The sequence below is a fragment of the Paramormyrops kingsleyae genome, chromosome 5 (genome assembly GCF_048594095.1).
Source record: "Paramormyrops kingsleyae isolate MSU_618 chromosome 5, PKINGS_0.4, whole genome shotgun sequence".
Classification (NCBI taxonomy): Eukaryota; Metazoa; Chordata; class Actinopteri; order Osteoglossiformes; family Mormyridae; genus Paramormyrops; species Paramormyrops kingsleyae.
The window spans coordinates 15,183,733-15,198,801 of NC_132801.1; the positions used below are offsets into that span (position 1 = coordinate 15,183,733).

At 43.6% G+C, this 15,069-nt stretch overlaps 1 protein-coding gene across 4 annotated transcripts in view; it reads left to right on the forward strand.

Annotated features, from left to right (window-relative positions):
- The window catches only part of cacna1g (calcium channel, voltage-dependent, T type, alpha 1G subunit), a 190,334-nt gene extending 177,577 nt beyond the window's left edge, over window positions 1-12,757 (forward strand). For 3 of the 4 annotated variants that reach the window (XM_072712211.1, XM_072712212.1, XM_072712213.1), the window contains 4 exons: window positions 2,306-2,449; window positions 5,249-5,414; window positions 6,193-6,362; window positions 10,424-12,757. In XM_072712211.1, coding sequence (XP_072568312.1) covers window positions 2,306-2,449; window positions 5,249-5,414; window positions 6,193-6,362; window positions 10,424-11,272 — 1,329 coding nt within the window. In that variant the 3' untranslated portion in view covers window positions 11,273-12,757. The remainder of the gene's footprint in view (window positions 1-2,305; window positions 2,450-5,248; window positions 5,415-6,192; window positions 6,363-10,423) is intronic. The other variant, XM_072712214.1, reaches the window with a different exon arrangement.
- The last annotated feature ends 2,312 nt before the right edge of the window (window positions 12,758-15,069 follow it).

Sequence of the window (15,069 nt, forward strand, 5' to 3'; positions counted from 1 at the left end):
TTCAGTTCCCCCCTAGGGTGAAAAACAGCACAGAGCCAAAGGAGGTCAGGATCACAGATTCCTATCTAAGTCATTAGCCTTACAAACCATTAAGTGACAGCGAAATCAACCAATCAAAGTCAGAGCTGAGCTCATGAAAAAACAATGGGGATCATGGTGGATGACGTGACATTTTTTCATAAATACAGTCTGTTGATGACAGTAGCTTCAAGAAGACATTTTTTAAGGATGATTCCAGCATTAATAAATATAAATAATATATAACCGATATAAATATAAGCATACATGAATATTTCTATATTTATGTAATAGAAAGGTATTAATATAAAAATTATCTGTTTTAAACATATGACTTACATTGTGGTATATCTGGGTAGTGTCATTCCGAAGTTGCAGGGAGGATTAACTTTTTGTCTCCACTGATATTTTGCATTTTCTGAAGAGCTGAAACAGGGGATTTGGGCAGGAAGGGCATGGGCCCAATTACAGGCAGCTCAGTCTGAGGCTGCTTTGAAGCCAGAATTGAATGCGGCCTGCTTGTGAAGTATTTCCGCTCCAGAGAATAGTCTGTGCAGGCTGGGGTGTCGGCCGCCGTGACCCGCTGTGAGCTCGGAACCCTCAAGCGCAGTTTCACGCGTTGAATAAAACCAGTGTTTCATCAGGAAAGAGCCATGGAACAGTGACTTGAAATAAGGTCTCCTTAATGACCCAGGGCTGGTACTTTGTCACGTGATGTGTGACGTGTGTATTATGAATTGACCAAAAAATGGTCTTGTCAGACGAGATGCAGCTCCACATGTCTTTACAGTTTCCGGCTTCCATGAAAATGTCATTATGAGGCCTTCAGCTTTTTTTATGCATTGACTAACTTGGATATCAGACGGGATGTCAGAACGGTGACGTCAAAACAAGATTTTGGATGTATTATTTTTTAAACCAAACATTTCATATAAAACTTTTCATTTCTTCTAACATTTTGCTTTTGATTTAAGTTTAATATTTATTATAAATTCTGGACATTAAAGTTACTTTTTTAAATTATTAATTTAGCATAGATCAAAATGTGGTTGTAATATATAATATGATTAATGACACATTCTTATTCAGGAACAAATTGTAATAATAAATATTCTAGGGTTGTATACAATATATTCAGTTTTTTTTAGCTCAAGCTCAAAAAAAGCTAGAAATTTTCAGCCACTGTATGTTATGCTTACAGTGATTCAATGTGCAAAAACAAAGCAGTTGCCATAGAAATGAAGCTGTGCCAAATTAATTTATATTTGGTCTGACGTAGGAAAGTACATTCACAGCTCAGTATATTGTGACATTGTTTGCCTAGACAGGATATGGTTAGTTTTGTTATGAAGAGAAAATACAACGTATAGGTCAGACATGTCATGGGAAAGAAGATACATTTCTTTCATCCTTAATAACTATTTATTTCATAATGCAGTAGGTTTATTTTTGCAGTAAATAAAACTTGTGCTTGCAAAATAAGACCCCCTTCCTTTCTGCTCCTAGCACATGCATCGATGCATCCTAATTCACTTTGGCAGCGAGACAGATTGGTTTCCCAGCAGTACTGTAGTGCCCCCTGTTGGATTCCTTTGGATTTCATTTAGAAATATAGCCAAGTACATAGCAATCCAACCAGTGAGATACAAATACAGCTTGAGACTTTTATGAAGGCCCTTTGGTTCTTTAATTGGGAGCTTCAGTGTACTACGAATGTGTTATTCACTTAGGCCATATGTGGGTATACAGTGTATACAGCTCCTGCAATACAGAGTATTTATGAATACACTGGTCTTCATAGTCTGGTATACATAGTAGTACTCTGTTTCATGTATGCATCTTATGCCCTAACTCCAGGGCTGGGCCCATTCTGGAATGCATTCATCAATTCCAATCAATTCAGGAAATGGAACTGGAGTTGGAATTTAAATCTCCCTGAAATGCCAACTCATTTACAATTCTTTTCCCCACAGTATTTTTTTCCAGTCCCAACTCCTGTTCCATTTCCTGATTTGGACTGTAATAGATGGATGTATTGTGGAATGGCCCCGACCCTGCCTAACACTTCAGTAACAGTCTGCAGATAAACTGAAACTCTACGCTGCTCTCTCCTGTCTCTTTTTGTGTGTTTGTCCTGCCTCATGACCTCCTGGATCTTTCTCCCTGAACTTTCCCCTCCCTGCCTTCTCTCGCCTCCCCCGCCTCCTCCTTCCCATCCCCGTAACATTGGCCCTCCCTCCGCGCCCCTTTGCCTTCCTCCCTGTCCTGCCTGCACGCTGGTCCCCAGCGGAGGGTCATGCTTGACTCCGTGTCCCTGGTGATCCAGGGTTCACTGGAGGGGGAGCTCAGCCTTATGGACAACCTGTCAGGCTCCATCTTCCACTGCTACGCCCTGCCCCCCCAGCCCTGCAAGTACTCCACTGAGAAACAGGTCAATCTCTCACACCTACACTACGCTGCCCCCTGCCCACCTGCCACCACTGACACCCACTCCTCCCATCTCTCTCTGTACCCCAGACCACCCGTGCTGTGTGTCCAAGTCCCCTCTCAGTCGTCCTGTGATCAATGCTTTGTGCAATTGGATTACACAAGTGCAATGATACTTAGCGTGCTTAGAGGTGGTGTCATCATTCCTTGGCCCTATCAAAGAATAGCCTGGCAGCCTTTGTAGACCTATCATGTGAGACAGGGAGATCCACCATCAGGTCAGGTTCCTGGAGAACATTTTGAACAGTCTTATCCTCTTCGATATGTTGCTGCTTCCACGCAGACCACTTTGGCTGGAGACCACAAATGGGATCTATGCCTCTTTATCAGAGACGGGAGATAAGGGCTATGAACAGGGACCAGGAGTTATTTTGCCAGTGCGTGAGGGTCAGCAGGGCTATTATGGTATAATGCAGTGATCAATAAACTAGGTGATGCCTTAAATGTGCACATAAATGCCTTTGTGTTTCTTTTTTTACCCATTCAGGATGAAATATGACTTGGAACAAGATTAGTGTGGTGAAACGATTCCATGTTAAAGCTTTTTAAAGTAAATGGAGGTTTCTAAATGCCTCAAGAACACCAGCACTGTTTTTTTCTTTAAATTAACTGGCACCTCAACCTTTGCCTGTAGGTCTCGGCCCTCTCTCCCTTCTGCCTGGATTATTCCTTAGCTTGTCAGAAAGCATTTCTTCAGTTAAGTCTCCATAACCAACGCGGGTGATGAGGCCAGGCCCGGCCTGCGTCTCTGGCACCTCTAACAAGGCATAGAGAAATTCTAGAAAATGTATAGAGTTTTCTGGAAAGTCTGTGCTGAGGATGCTGAGCGATTGCTGCTGATGAGGGACTTCTGCAGGCCTGCTCTGTAACGTAGGGCGAGTCCCGACCGCCCCACCACCCCCTGCTGTCCAACAGCCAGGGTCCTTTTCTTTGTGGGTTTGTTTTCACAACGTGACTGTCTCTTCTCCATACATGTGTGTTTCTCACTCATGGGAGTTTTACTTACACAAAAATGTTCTGAGTGCAGAACAAAAAATGATTGGTTCAGAGAGATAACCAATCAGATTGTAGAAGAGGTGGGTTCAAGCAATTAGAGGAGGCGAGGCCAACCAATCAGATGTCTTGGTCCCGCCTCCTGTACAATCTGATTGGTTGTCTCTCTGAACCAATCATTTTTTTGTTCTGCCTTCAGAACATTTTTCTGTGAGTAAACCTGCCACAAGTGTGTCTCTCACCCCTGTGTATCGCTCCCAGCTTCTTCCTGACACTGGCACTTCTGTGCATGTCACCATACAGGTGTGTCCATCTAAAAGTCTACCTGGGTCCCCACTTGCTAACGTTCTATATCCCCATTCGTCTGTCTGTCCGTGACTGCCAGGGATGGCCGTTCTCACCCTTGGCTCATCTCTTCCTGTTTAGATCCCTCTAGCGGAGATGGAAGCTCTGTCTCTGACGTCGGAGAAATCCTGGTCCTTAGCTCTGACGGACGACTCTGTCCCCGACGATTTTAACCCCTTCTTACTAACCAGTTTGGAGTGCAATGTACTCACAGTAGAGCAAAACTCATTCTCTTCTGCGGTCCTCTTGGTCCACCCAGGGCTTCCAAACACACCTGCATCCAAGCTCCCCCTTCACCTTACCAACCAACCCAGAAGGTGGCTGTCTCATGACAGGCCGTCCTTCAGTGTCGCTTCCTGTCCTAATAATGAAAGTAACCCACTGAATGAAACCACATAATAACATTAAATAACATTGTAGTAATGGCATTCTTACGAGTTCCTCACAACTTTGAAATGGTTCACAATTTCAGATGAATAAGCGATGCCCTTGGTAAGAATTACACTCGGGTAAAAGATTCAGAAACAGATCATTAAAGCTCTAAATTGGGATGTGCAATCGATGGTAGGGGTGTGGCTGGTTTGTGCTGGTGTGCCTCCTCGGATGCCCTGGGCTTCTTAACCATACGCTTCTCTTTCTCTCTGTACACATCCCACTCCTCCAGCCTGGTGTGTGTACGTTCCAGTCCAGTAGAGTAGTACTGCCCGTCTTCCACTTGGGTTCTCTGCGGCTTTCTGCCTGTCTCTTCCAACATCTCTGGATCCCATCTCTCTTCTAGCTTCTGTCTTCTGCCGTGTACCCGTCCGTCTCTCTGTCTGTCTTTTTCTCTGTGTATCTCTGTCTGGCTCTGCTTTGTGGTCGCTCCTGTTTTGGGTTCTGTCTGTCTGGTCCTCTCCGTGTTTTACATGGTGACCACCGGCTGCCTTTCCTGTCTTCTGACAGAGGCCGTGGGCAGAGCTTGCACAGAGAGGAAATGGGCACAGCCGTGATAGGGGTAGAGTCACGACTAATTCATGGCATCGAATCAGAATGAATTTGGTCAGAATAAAATGACACTGATGATGCATTAACCTGGCTTTTTGTTGTTGAAACATCAGTATTTCAACAGGCATCTGTTACGTATATGTTTATATATATATATATATATATGTGCAAATATTCTGTGACCAGGATGGTCCTGTTAGGATGGATTGGGAGAAGGACCGCCATGCTACAGCCCGTGTTATCACTGTGTCCGTCTCCTACTTGTGACCAGCGTGAAATGGTGCCGTCTTTCAACCATCGTGTGCCAACGCATCCAGCCTTTGTATGTCTGCCTGTTTGTGGGGAGTGGTCTCTCGGCGTGGCCCCTGCACCCACCTTTCGCCTTGCCACTGCACCGCTCACTCTGTCCCTCCATCTCTAGCCGGAGCCTGTCGGCACGGGGGAGAAGCTGGAGGAGAACATGCTGAGCGTGAGAAAGGCACTAGTGGGCCGCACCCACTCCCTGCCCAATGACAGCTACATGTTTCTCCCCATGTGGGCCACGTCCAACGCAGGCAAGCACGCCTCCCCGAAGAGGGCCCAGTCAGGTACCGACGCCTACAGCTGTCACTCACTCCTCATTCATCACACGCGCAGTGCTGTGCATGGCCGTCAAAGGAAATGTGTTAAGCTATGTATCTAGCCAGTACATTTCCGCAGAAAAAAAAAAAACACAACAAAACAATTTACACAAACACAATAAAAACTAAATATAGGGAGAACATTTTAAAACAAATTTGAGGAAGCACTTCTTTACACAGCGTGTAGTTAGAGTATGGAATAGTCTTCCTGCTATTGTAGTGGAAGCTAAAACCATGGGTTCCTTTAAATCAGAGCTAGATAAGATTTTAACAACTCTGAGCTATTAGCTAAGTTCTCCCCAAACGAGCTTGATGGGCCGAATGGCCTCCTCTCGTTTGTAAATTTCTTATGTTCTTATGTTCTTATAGCAAGAATTTCTTCTGTTCTCCAAAAAGTCACTGATATTTTCTTGGATAGATCGAGGAGTGCCGTTTTGGTTTGCAAACTTCACCTCGGGGACACCTCAGCCATTTCTTGCACTCGTTCCATTTAACCACCGGCTCTCTTAATTAGTTAACTTGATTGATTGATTTTCCACACAAAGTGGGATAGTGCTTGTGTTATACAACACATGGGTAAATTGGATGGTTGCTGCAAGTATTGGGGTGACTTTAAGGACGGCATTGAAATGACTTGGCTACAGACATAATGTCAAACATTTTTACCAACACAAAGATAATTTAAGCATTATTTTGTTTGACTTTAACTCGAGCGCTTGATGCTGCCCCCTTGTGTTTGTCGCAGGCTCCAGCAGCTCAGTGCGGTCGCAGCCAGAGGAAAGCTCCCAGCAGCTGGCGGTGCCCTCTGACCTCTTTCGCCCAATCAGCCCCCACAGCCTCTCCGATTCGGAGAGCATCCCACGCATCCCTCCCCCCCGTCGAGGCCACACCTTTGCCCGTACTTTACGCAGACAGGTGAGTGCAAATTGATTTTGCGCATGACAACGCAATAGAATATTTCAATAACACAAAGGTATAGAACACATAGCCCTTAAGCTGTGTCAAGTACGTAACAAAGGAAAATACAGAAACATATCGCAGGATACATCATTTAAAATTTTTTTTTACATATTATTACAATAATATTATGATGTATTACAACAATATTACAAGAAAAAAAAAACGAGAGTATTGAGAATAACTCAAGATATAATTTAAATACTATCACTGGGCTCATCAGTTAAATATTATATGACATACTGTAGGAACAACTGCAGGAAGATCCTAATTATACTACAGGATATAAATCATGCATAATGTACGTATAACTGAGTTTATCATCATAGTATTTGCATATTCCACACAGTTTAACGGCAATATTTCAAACTGATAGATTTAAGAAACGTTTAGCAGTGGGTATATTATAAATGCATGTAACATATTCTAAACAACTGGCATATAAGTGCTGGTAACAGGCTTTCAACTCAAATCAGTCTTTGTATGATGGTTTAAATCTTCATTTCCATATTGTCATTGATAGTCTTAACTAACTACGCTGTCTTTGAATTCTTTTCTCTATGTCTGTTGTTTTTTTGCTTGGTAAATTACTAAACCCTCAGATCAGCCTGGTCCATCGCAAGCCAGACCCAAAGCTGCAACTCAGAGACAGATATTCCTGTTTCTGAAACGCCCCCCCCCCCCTCCTCAAACCTTCACCCTTCCAAACCCAGCCCCCACCACCACCTCCCCGTCCACACCCCCATGTTTCACCACCAAATGTATTGCACTGTGCAAAAGCCTCTGGCAGTCAAAGGAAATGATGCTTCAATGATCTTCGTGTAAAACTGTGACGTCTGTAAAAGTGTGTGAGTGCAAGCATATCAGAGCCTCTCCTGAAATCACCCCGGTATTTACAGCAACCATGCAAGTCACCCATGCAGTTGTTGACTTGACCGCTGGCACACCTGATACCCACTGACTTTGTAAACTAGTTTAATTAATTAAGTGAGCTGGTTGTGAAATTTATGAAATGCATGGAATGGCGGAGGTGCCCTCGAGGAGAGGTTAGGAAACTGAAACGGTGTTCATCTACCCATCCAATAACGATATCAGCAACATTTTGGTGAACAGAAGAAATTCTTGTTTGTTTTTATCGTCTTACTCTTAATTTGAATAGGTTCTAATGTTAAATTGTGATTTTTCATCGGCAAAATATAAACTTACTACCCAGATAAATAGTTTAAACATTTCCTTTGACTGCCTATGACTTTTGCACAGTACTGTATGTCACAGGGACTCTGTCACCATAGATCAGGACAGGGGCACAGGGACCTCTGTTGGATAGGGAGGTCACTGCCTGTAGAATACATTTACAGTTTGTTTACACATAGCATATGCAGTTGGTTAGAAACAGTTACCAAAGCAGAAACAGAGGTTAGAAACAGAGGTATTGTAAATGTGATATAAGGCTGTTCCTCTACAGTGGTTGGCTAATGCAGGAGCAAGCTGTTTTGTAAAGGAAAATATATCATTTTATACTGAAATGCTTACTTTCCAAGACACTGAAAAGCAGGTTACCTACTACCGTTACTGGACTTAAAAAGAACATCTGCTGTGATTAAGCTGAATTGCCTGAGTACAACTTCCAATCTTCATTTTATCATGCAAAACCATACCTCTGGGGATATTCTCCGATATCCTGCAGCATGTATTCAGACTCAGGAGATAATACTGGATTTCTCACTGCACTTGTGAGTGCAGGCTACTGGGGGAAAAAGAATAAGCAAATGTAACTTCATCTTGGTTTTTTTATGATTAGCGGTTTATTTGGATTACTGACAAGGTCCTATGGATAGTATTTGCTTGAATTAGATTTTTTACTATAATATGTATGCTTGTCAGGGATGTAAAATCTGTAAAATAATACGAAAAATTGGAATGGGGGGTGGCAAGGTAGCATGGCAAGGTACCACCACGGGATTTCTAGGTATGTCCTTTTTGCTTGTATATACACCGATATTACATTTTTATAATTCATTTGTACAGAATTTTTTTAAAACTTTATACTGCTTCAGCTCGTTCTTCAACTTAGAAACACTTTTTTAAAGTGCTTACTTTCCTTTTTGTTAAAACACAATGCATTTTCGCAGATAGTAATGGAAAATGTAGCAAAATCAGTGAATCAAAATAAAATCAAAATCAATGCTGCAAAATCAATGAAGGAAAAGCTGGTACATCGTTTTGTCCACTAGATGTCCTCGTGGTCTCCCTTATGCTTGTGCTGAGACACCCATACGCAGACTGAGAGATTTGACCTTCCATGCACGGTGTTCTGTCTTTTCTTGGTCAGCCTTTTCTGTGTCAGGCCACTGGCCAGGTCTGGTTTCTTGACCCTTGGCTTCACAGCTCCTGTCTTCCAAAACATTGCTCTGTTCTCTGCATTCTTTGCCTGCAGCTGTCTGTGGGAGAGGAAAGGTCACGAGCAGAGAATTGGGCTGTTGGGTGCATGTCCTCAAAACACCCTCAGCCCAGAAGGGCCATAAATTTAAAAAAACAGCTGAAACTTTCTCTTGCCTTCATTATATAGTTTTGTAAATAAAATCCCCTTGTTTCAGCCTGCTACTATTCTCAAAAATAGCAGAGCACCTACACTACCAGTAAAAAGTTTTTGCACGCACTGAGATTTTCTACATGTGCATGTTACTTACTTAACATTTACTAAAAATACACTCAAGATTCTTTGTTAACAAAGATATTTACAGTATGTTCACCGTTTGACTACCTTTACTAGCAAAAAATGCCATATCTTTAGTTCACCAAAATAGCCTTCTCTAGCAGTTATAACAGCAGAGAAAATTCGAGGCATTCTTTCTACAAGGGACATTAAATTCTGCTGTATTTCATGGGATGAAACAGTTATGTAGCGCATTTAAAGTTAAAGGACAGCCTAGAATTTTACTATCCCATCATCAAACAACCAGATAATAGGATGTCAGACATGTAGTGTCACATACTCTTTCCAGGTTACAAAGGAAACTTGTCTTGAATTAAATTTTCATTTATAGTTGTTCACTCAACTTTCCAGTGATTAACAAGTATAAAAAATCTGCAGTTTATGAAATAAATGGAAAAGCGGTATAAACCTGTGGTCTGCAAGAACGTTTGACTGGTAGTGTACGTGTCTCCTTGCACCAAAGAAATTTGCCTGAAACTCCATGTTTTTTTCCAGTTCAATTCAAGCAGTGAAATCTGAAAGCTGTACTCTCTTCACAGTCCAAATGTAACATGTCTGTAAATTCATTATGTCCCCCCGAATTCTCCACTCCTTTTGTGTTGCGCAATGCTGTTTTTTTTTCTCAGTGTCAGCTGACCGGTGTGTTTTTTTTTTTTTTTTGAGAGCTCTCTAATTTTCATCTGACGGAAAGTCAAGCTGTTGTGATAATTGGCTTGCACATCTGAGATAGCAAGCTGAGCACCCTGTTATGTGGAGTAGAAATTAGTCACTTATTATTATTATTCGCTGTAATGGTAGCGCGCCGTTCCTCCTTGAAACTTCGAATTCATGGAGGGAGCTGGTGTTATATGTAGTGCGATTCATGTATTGATTAGTAGAGATTTTAGAGTTGAAACAGGTCGTTTCTGTGTTGGGCAACACACTTTAGGTTTGTTTGTTAAGCTAAGTCAAGTGGGGGCAGGGAGGAGGGGTGGCACATATTGGCAGACAATGTAGAAGTCAACAGTGACGGAATGTTTAGAATGGGCAATGATGGAAGCTGCAGAGCATGTAAGCTGTCATCATGCTAGCTTTCTTTTTTAGAGTACAGACTTGTGAAAACACTTATAATCTCAAAGCGACTTTGCTTTTATTAAAAATTTGACAGCTTGCACACATCAATCCCTGAAACAAATCCCTATGAATTCATAAGGGTTTCACCACTACAACCCATCCCCTTTGACCAGTTCACACTAACCAGTCTCCCTTTCACCTCCCCTTCCCCGCCTACCTCACCGCCCACTCATTCCCCCCATCACTCCAGGTGGCTGTGGTCAATGACTCGCAGGAGGCACTCTGTACAGAGGCAGAGGAGGCTGGCAGAGCACAAGGACATGGGGGCTTGTCTGTGGCACCTATAGGCTTCCCTACCCAGCAGAAACAGCAGCACCAGCAGCCCACGGTCCTCCTGGTTCCTGCCACCCCCGGGGCCTCCCCGAGTCCTACCCGCTCCAGCGTGCACACCCAACACACCGTCCACAACCAGCGCAATGTCTCCAAGACCCCCCCGCCCCCTCGCCTCCCCGTGCCCCCGGCATGCAGCAAGACCGAGGAGAAGACAGAGGATGACTCGGTGGACCAGGAGGTATCCCGCATCATCCGGGCAGGTTTAGTGAGCAGCGCCGGCGGAGATGGCGGCGGGAGTCACAGCCCCTACCGGAGGCAGCTAAAGAAGTTCCACAGTGCGGACACACAGGGCCGGCGGGTGCTGCTGGCGCGGCCCGCCTCTTGGCTGGACGACCCACGGCGGCACTCCATCGAGGTGTGCTCCTCGGTGGAGAGCAGCCCCCAACGCAGCCCCCAGCGTAGCTCCGCATCCTCAGGCTTTGTGTCGCGCGCCAACAGCCTGCAGCAGGCGGTGCCGCTCCTGCCCTCCTCTCCCCGCCGCAAGAAGAAGATGAGCCCCCCCTGCATCTCCGTGGAGCCACCCGAGACGCAGGACACCACGCTGGCCAGCCAGGACACCTGCCTGAGACGGCGGGCGCCCTCCAGCGACTCTAAGGACTCCTTCGACCTCGGGAGCGGGGATGGATCGCTCCAAGATCCCGCTCCCACCCCTAAGCTATTGACTCTGCCCAGCTTCTCCTCCCAGAAAACGAGCGCCGAGCACTGAGCACTGAATCGCACAGGCGAGCGGGAACACACTGACCATGATAGTCATAGTAACAATACTGTAGAGTAATAAAGATGATAATATTTACAGCGGTACCTATCCATGATCATCGAGTAATGACCATCTTTTGTCTTTTTTCTGTATTGATAAAATAAAGACATACAGAAGAAAAAAAAACTGCTTAAAGATGAAAAACATGACTGTTCCTCTTCCAAGACACTTGCAAAAGTCTGCAGGTGAATCCCAACACCTCGTTCAGAGAAGTCGGCACAAGGCCCTGCTTGGGGCGCCCTCTGCTGGCTCCTGCTAGGCTGCCAGCTATGGTACTGTAGGACTCCGGCCAGAACAGGGCCGCTGTGGAGGTACAAAGCAATATGAACGTTTTAGAGACACTATTTTCTTAAATTATTTGGTCATAGTGTTTGTACAGGATGTAGATTTTTTTAATTTCATTCTATTTTTATTTGTTTTTTTTTTTGTGATTTTTTTTCAACGTTAAATTGTTGTTTGTTTTATTTTTTCACCATAGGATATTTTTAGCGTTGTTGATTTAACAAAGGAAAAAAAGAAAAACATTTTCCAAAGTGCTGAGACCCATGTATTTGTAGGAATAATACAAAAAGTTAATTATTAAACTGTTCATCAATTTTTAAGCACAAGAGCAAACCATAGTGCATTGAACATTCACATAAAATAAAAATGAATACATTGTTTTGCATTTAGGAATACTATCTGTAATGAGTGGGGAGGACAGACTTGTGGGCAAGCTTCACAGAATTGTGCGTTTAAAAGTAAGCTACCAAAGAAAGTGAGATTGTATGGTGGTGATGGAAACATGGCCCCAGACAGGTAAAGCTAAACTGAGAATGATGCTAACAGACCTGTTCATTTATTACCGAACAGTGTTCTGGAGACCTTAAACTTTACATGCGTAACATTCAACACGAAAAGTGGGCGGGGTTTCCACTTGTGTGCTTATCTGTGGTGCTGAGTTCAGTTTCAAGTGTCATTTGTAAATTAGACGTTCAAACCTGGTAATGCCATTAGCCTTTTGCTAAACTTTTAAATTGTTTGTCTGCCTCTCTTTAATTTATCACAACCTCTTATGTAAGCTCCATCAGGAATATATGTATTTTTGCATTTAGTTTTAATTCACATATATTTCCCTTGAGTAAGCTGAAAAAAAAGTCAAAATCAGAAGTATGAACAGTTTGGATAGTAATTCAAAAGCTTTTATGTGACATAATTTGCACCAGTAAAAAATGTACTCTTCTATGTTGTTGATTTTTTGAGCTTAGATTATCCCCCCCAGATTTTGATACAGATCAGTATTTATACTTAATATGTAAAAACTTGGCTGGATATAGAGAAGTACCGTGCAAAGAGGAGAGCAAGAACGGTTTGTCTGTGCCTAGAACACATTAGTGATAGTCTGACTAATGTCTAGCATACCTAGTTATTAAAACATTAAACCGTTTAAAAGAACCATTCCAGTGTGCTGTTTTGATTTACATTTAATGTGAATTTAATGATTGCAACAGTGAATGCAGCCTCCTTGCCTCCGCATCTTCAGACCTTGACGTAGGTGAGGGAAAAAACAGAGTCCTCTTTCAGTTCAGTTCAGTTTAGTTCAATTCAGTTCAATTACTTTATTGTCATTGTGTAACATAACAAAATTACTTTTATGACAACCTCAAAGATGCATTTAAAGAATGCAAATAGTTAACAATACAATCAATACAAAATAAAAGCTAAAATTAAAATCAGCTCAAATTATTCAGTCACATAATTTCATCTAATTCGCTCTGCTGATGGGGCACCAGTACTGTACATCTTCGGGCCCCTCTGAGATGAAGATAGCAATTAAATAAGAAATGTACTCACTACACATGTCCATTCACATCTCTATCAATAGCATCTTTTTTCATTGTAAAGGTCTCGTTCACTGAAACACTATAGCATTCTCAGCATTTTCCCGCACTTTTTAAAATGATGTATCCCTGCTCAGAGCCCAGAGCCTGAGGTGTTTCTCAAAAAAAAAAAGAAATCCAAGAAATCATTTGAAAATTGATCGAGCTCCTTAGGCCTGAACGGCATGTTAAGAGGATTTATCCTTGGTCTTCCCACTTGTGATAGTAATCCCGTAACTTTCTTTCCTTTGAGCTCCATTTATTATGGCATCTGTTCTAATTAAGATACCAGACTTAAGTTGATGATACACACGGCAACCTTTAGAGCAATTGCCAACCATGTGAGATAAAGGGCAATTCATCTGGATCTGGATGATCATGAAAATTTGGCCATTTTTTTTCATGTAGATATTTGTCGAAAAGTATATGACTGGGTACGTATTCAAGCACCATTTGTCAACAACCTTGCCCTGTGCATTGTCACCCTTAGTTTTCTGAAATCATCCCAAACTCCATTACCAGATTGCCTGTCCCCATTTGTGTGGCCACCTCAATGTGCACCTTTACCATCATACCCCTTGAGTTTGTTACACAACCTGCTGTTAGCTTACTGGTCCCATTCTCTGCACCCCATGATTTTTATTATAGAGCTGTTTCTCGTGCTAATTTGCTGACTGGATGACCTCTGCATCTACTAGAGTTCTCCTTTAAGCATTATCTGGATTTCAGGTAGGTCCTGTGCACTGGGTCTCTCACTTCATTATCCATTGCTTACAGGGGCAGAATTTTGGGGGGGGGGTCCCTGTGAATTTTGACCTTTTTTGTAACAAAACCTATGAAACGAATGTTAACTCCAAATGGTTCATATAACAGTTTTGGTTAAAATATAATATCTATCCATCCATTAACCTACGCTTGTCTGGGGTTCGGGTTGTGGGAGTAGCAGCTTCAGGAGAGATACCCAGACCTCCCTCTCCCCAGCTACCTCTACCAGCTCTTCGGGGAGGATGCCGAGGTGTTCCCAGGCCAGCCGAGAGATATAACCCCTCCAGTGTGTCCTGGGTCTGCCCCAGGGCCTCCTCCCTGTAGGACATGCACGGAAAACCTCTCCGGGTAGCCGCCCAGGAGGCATCCGCACCAGATGTCCAAACCACCTCAACTGGCTCCTTTCGACGTGGAAAAGCAGCGGTTCTACTCTCAGACTCTCCTGGATATCCAAACTTCTCACCTTATCCCTAAGGGAGAGCCCAGACACCCTGCGGAGAAACCTCACCTCGGCCACCTGTATTCGCGATCTCATTCTTTCGGTCATTACCCATAGCTCATGACCATAGGTGAGGGTAGGGACGAAGATGGACCAATAGATCGAGAGCTTTGCTTTCTGGTTCAGTTCTTTCTTAGCCATGACAAACCAGTTAAGTGCCTGCAAAACTGCAGATGCCGCTCCGATTCATCTGTCCAGCTCTCGATCTCGCCTACCCTCACTCGTGAACAAGACCCTGAGATACTTGAACTCCTCAGATTTCTTAAAGGCTGTGTGCGTAGATGTATCTGAGGCAAAGTATTCCTTCCACCTCCGGGTGATGTCCCCAGGTGAGGTCAACAGCACCCCCTCCCCACCATAAATAGTAGGAACCGGGAGCTGCTTCCCCCTCCTGATATTCCGAATGGTTTGAAAGAACCTTTTGGAGGCCGACCGAAAGTCACTTTCCATGGCCTGACCAAATTCCTCCCACGCCCAGTTTTTTGCTTCCACAACCGCCTGAGCCACATTCCGCCTGGTCTGCCGGTACCCGTCAGCTGCCTCTGGAGACCCCCAGGCTAATAATTCCCGTTAGGCCTCCTTCTTCAGCTTGACAGCCCCCCTCACCTCTGGTGTACACCATC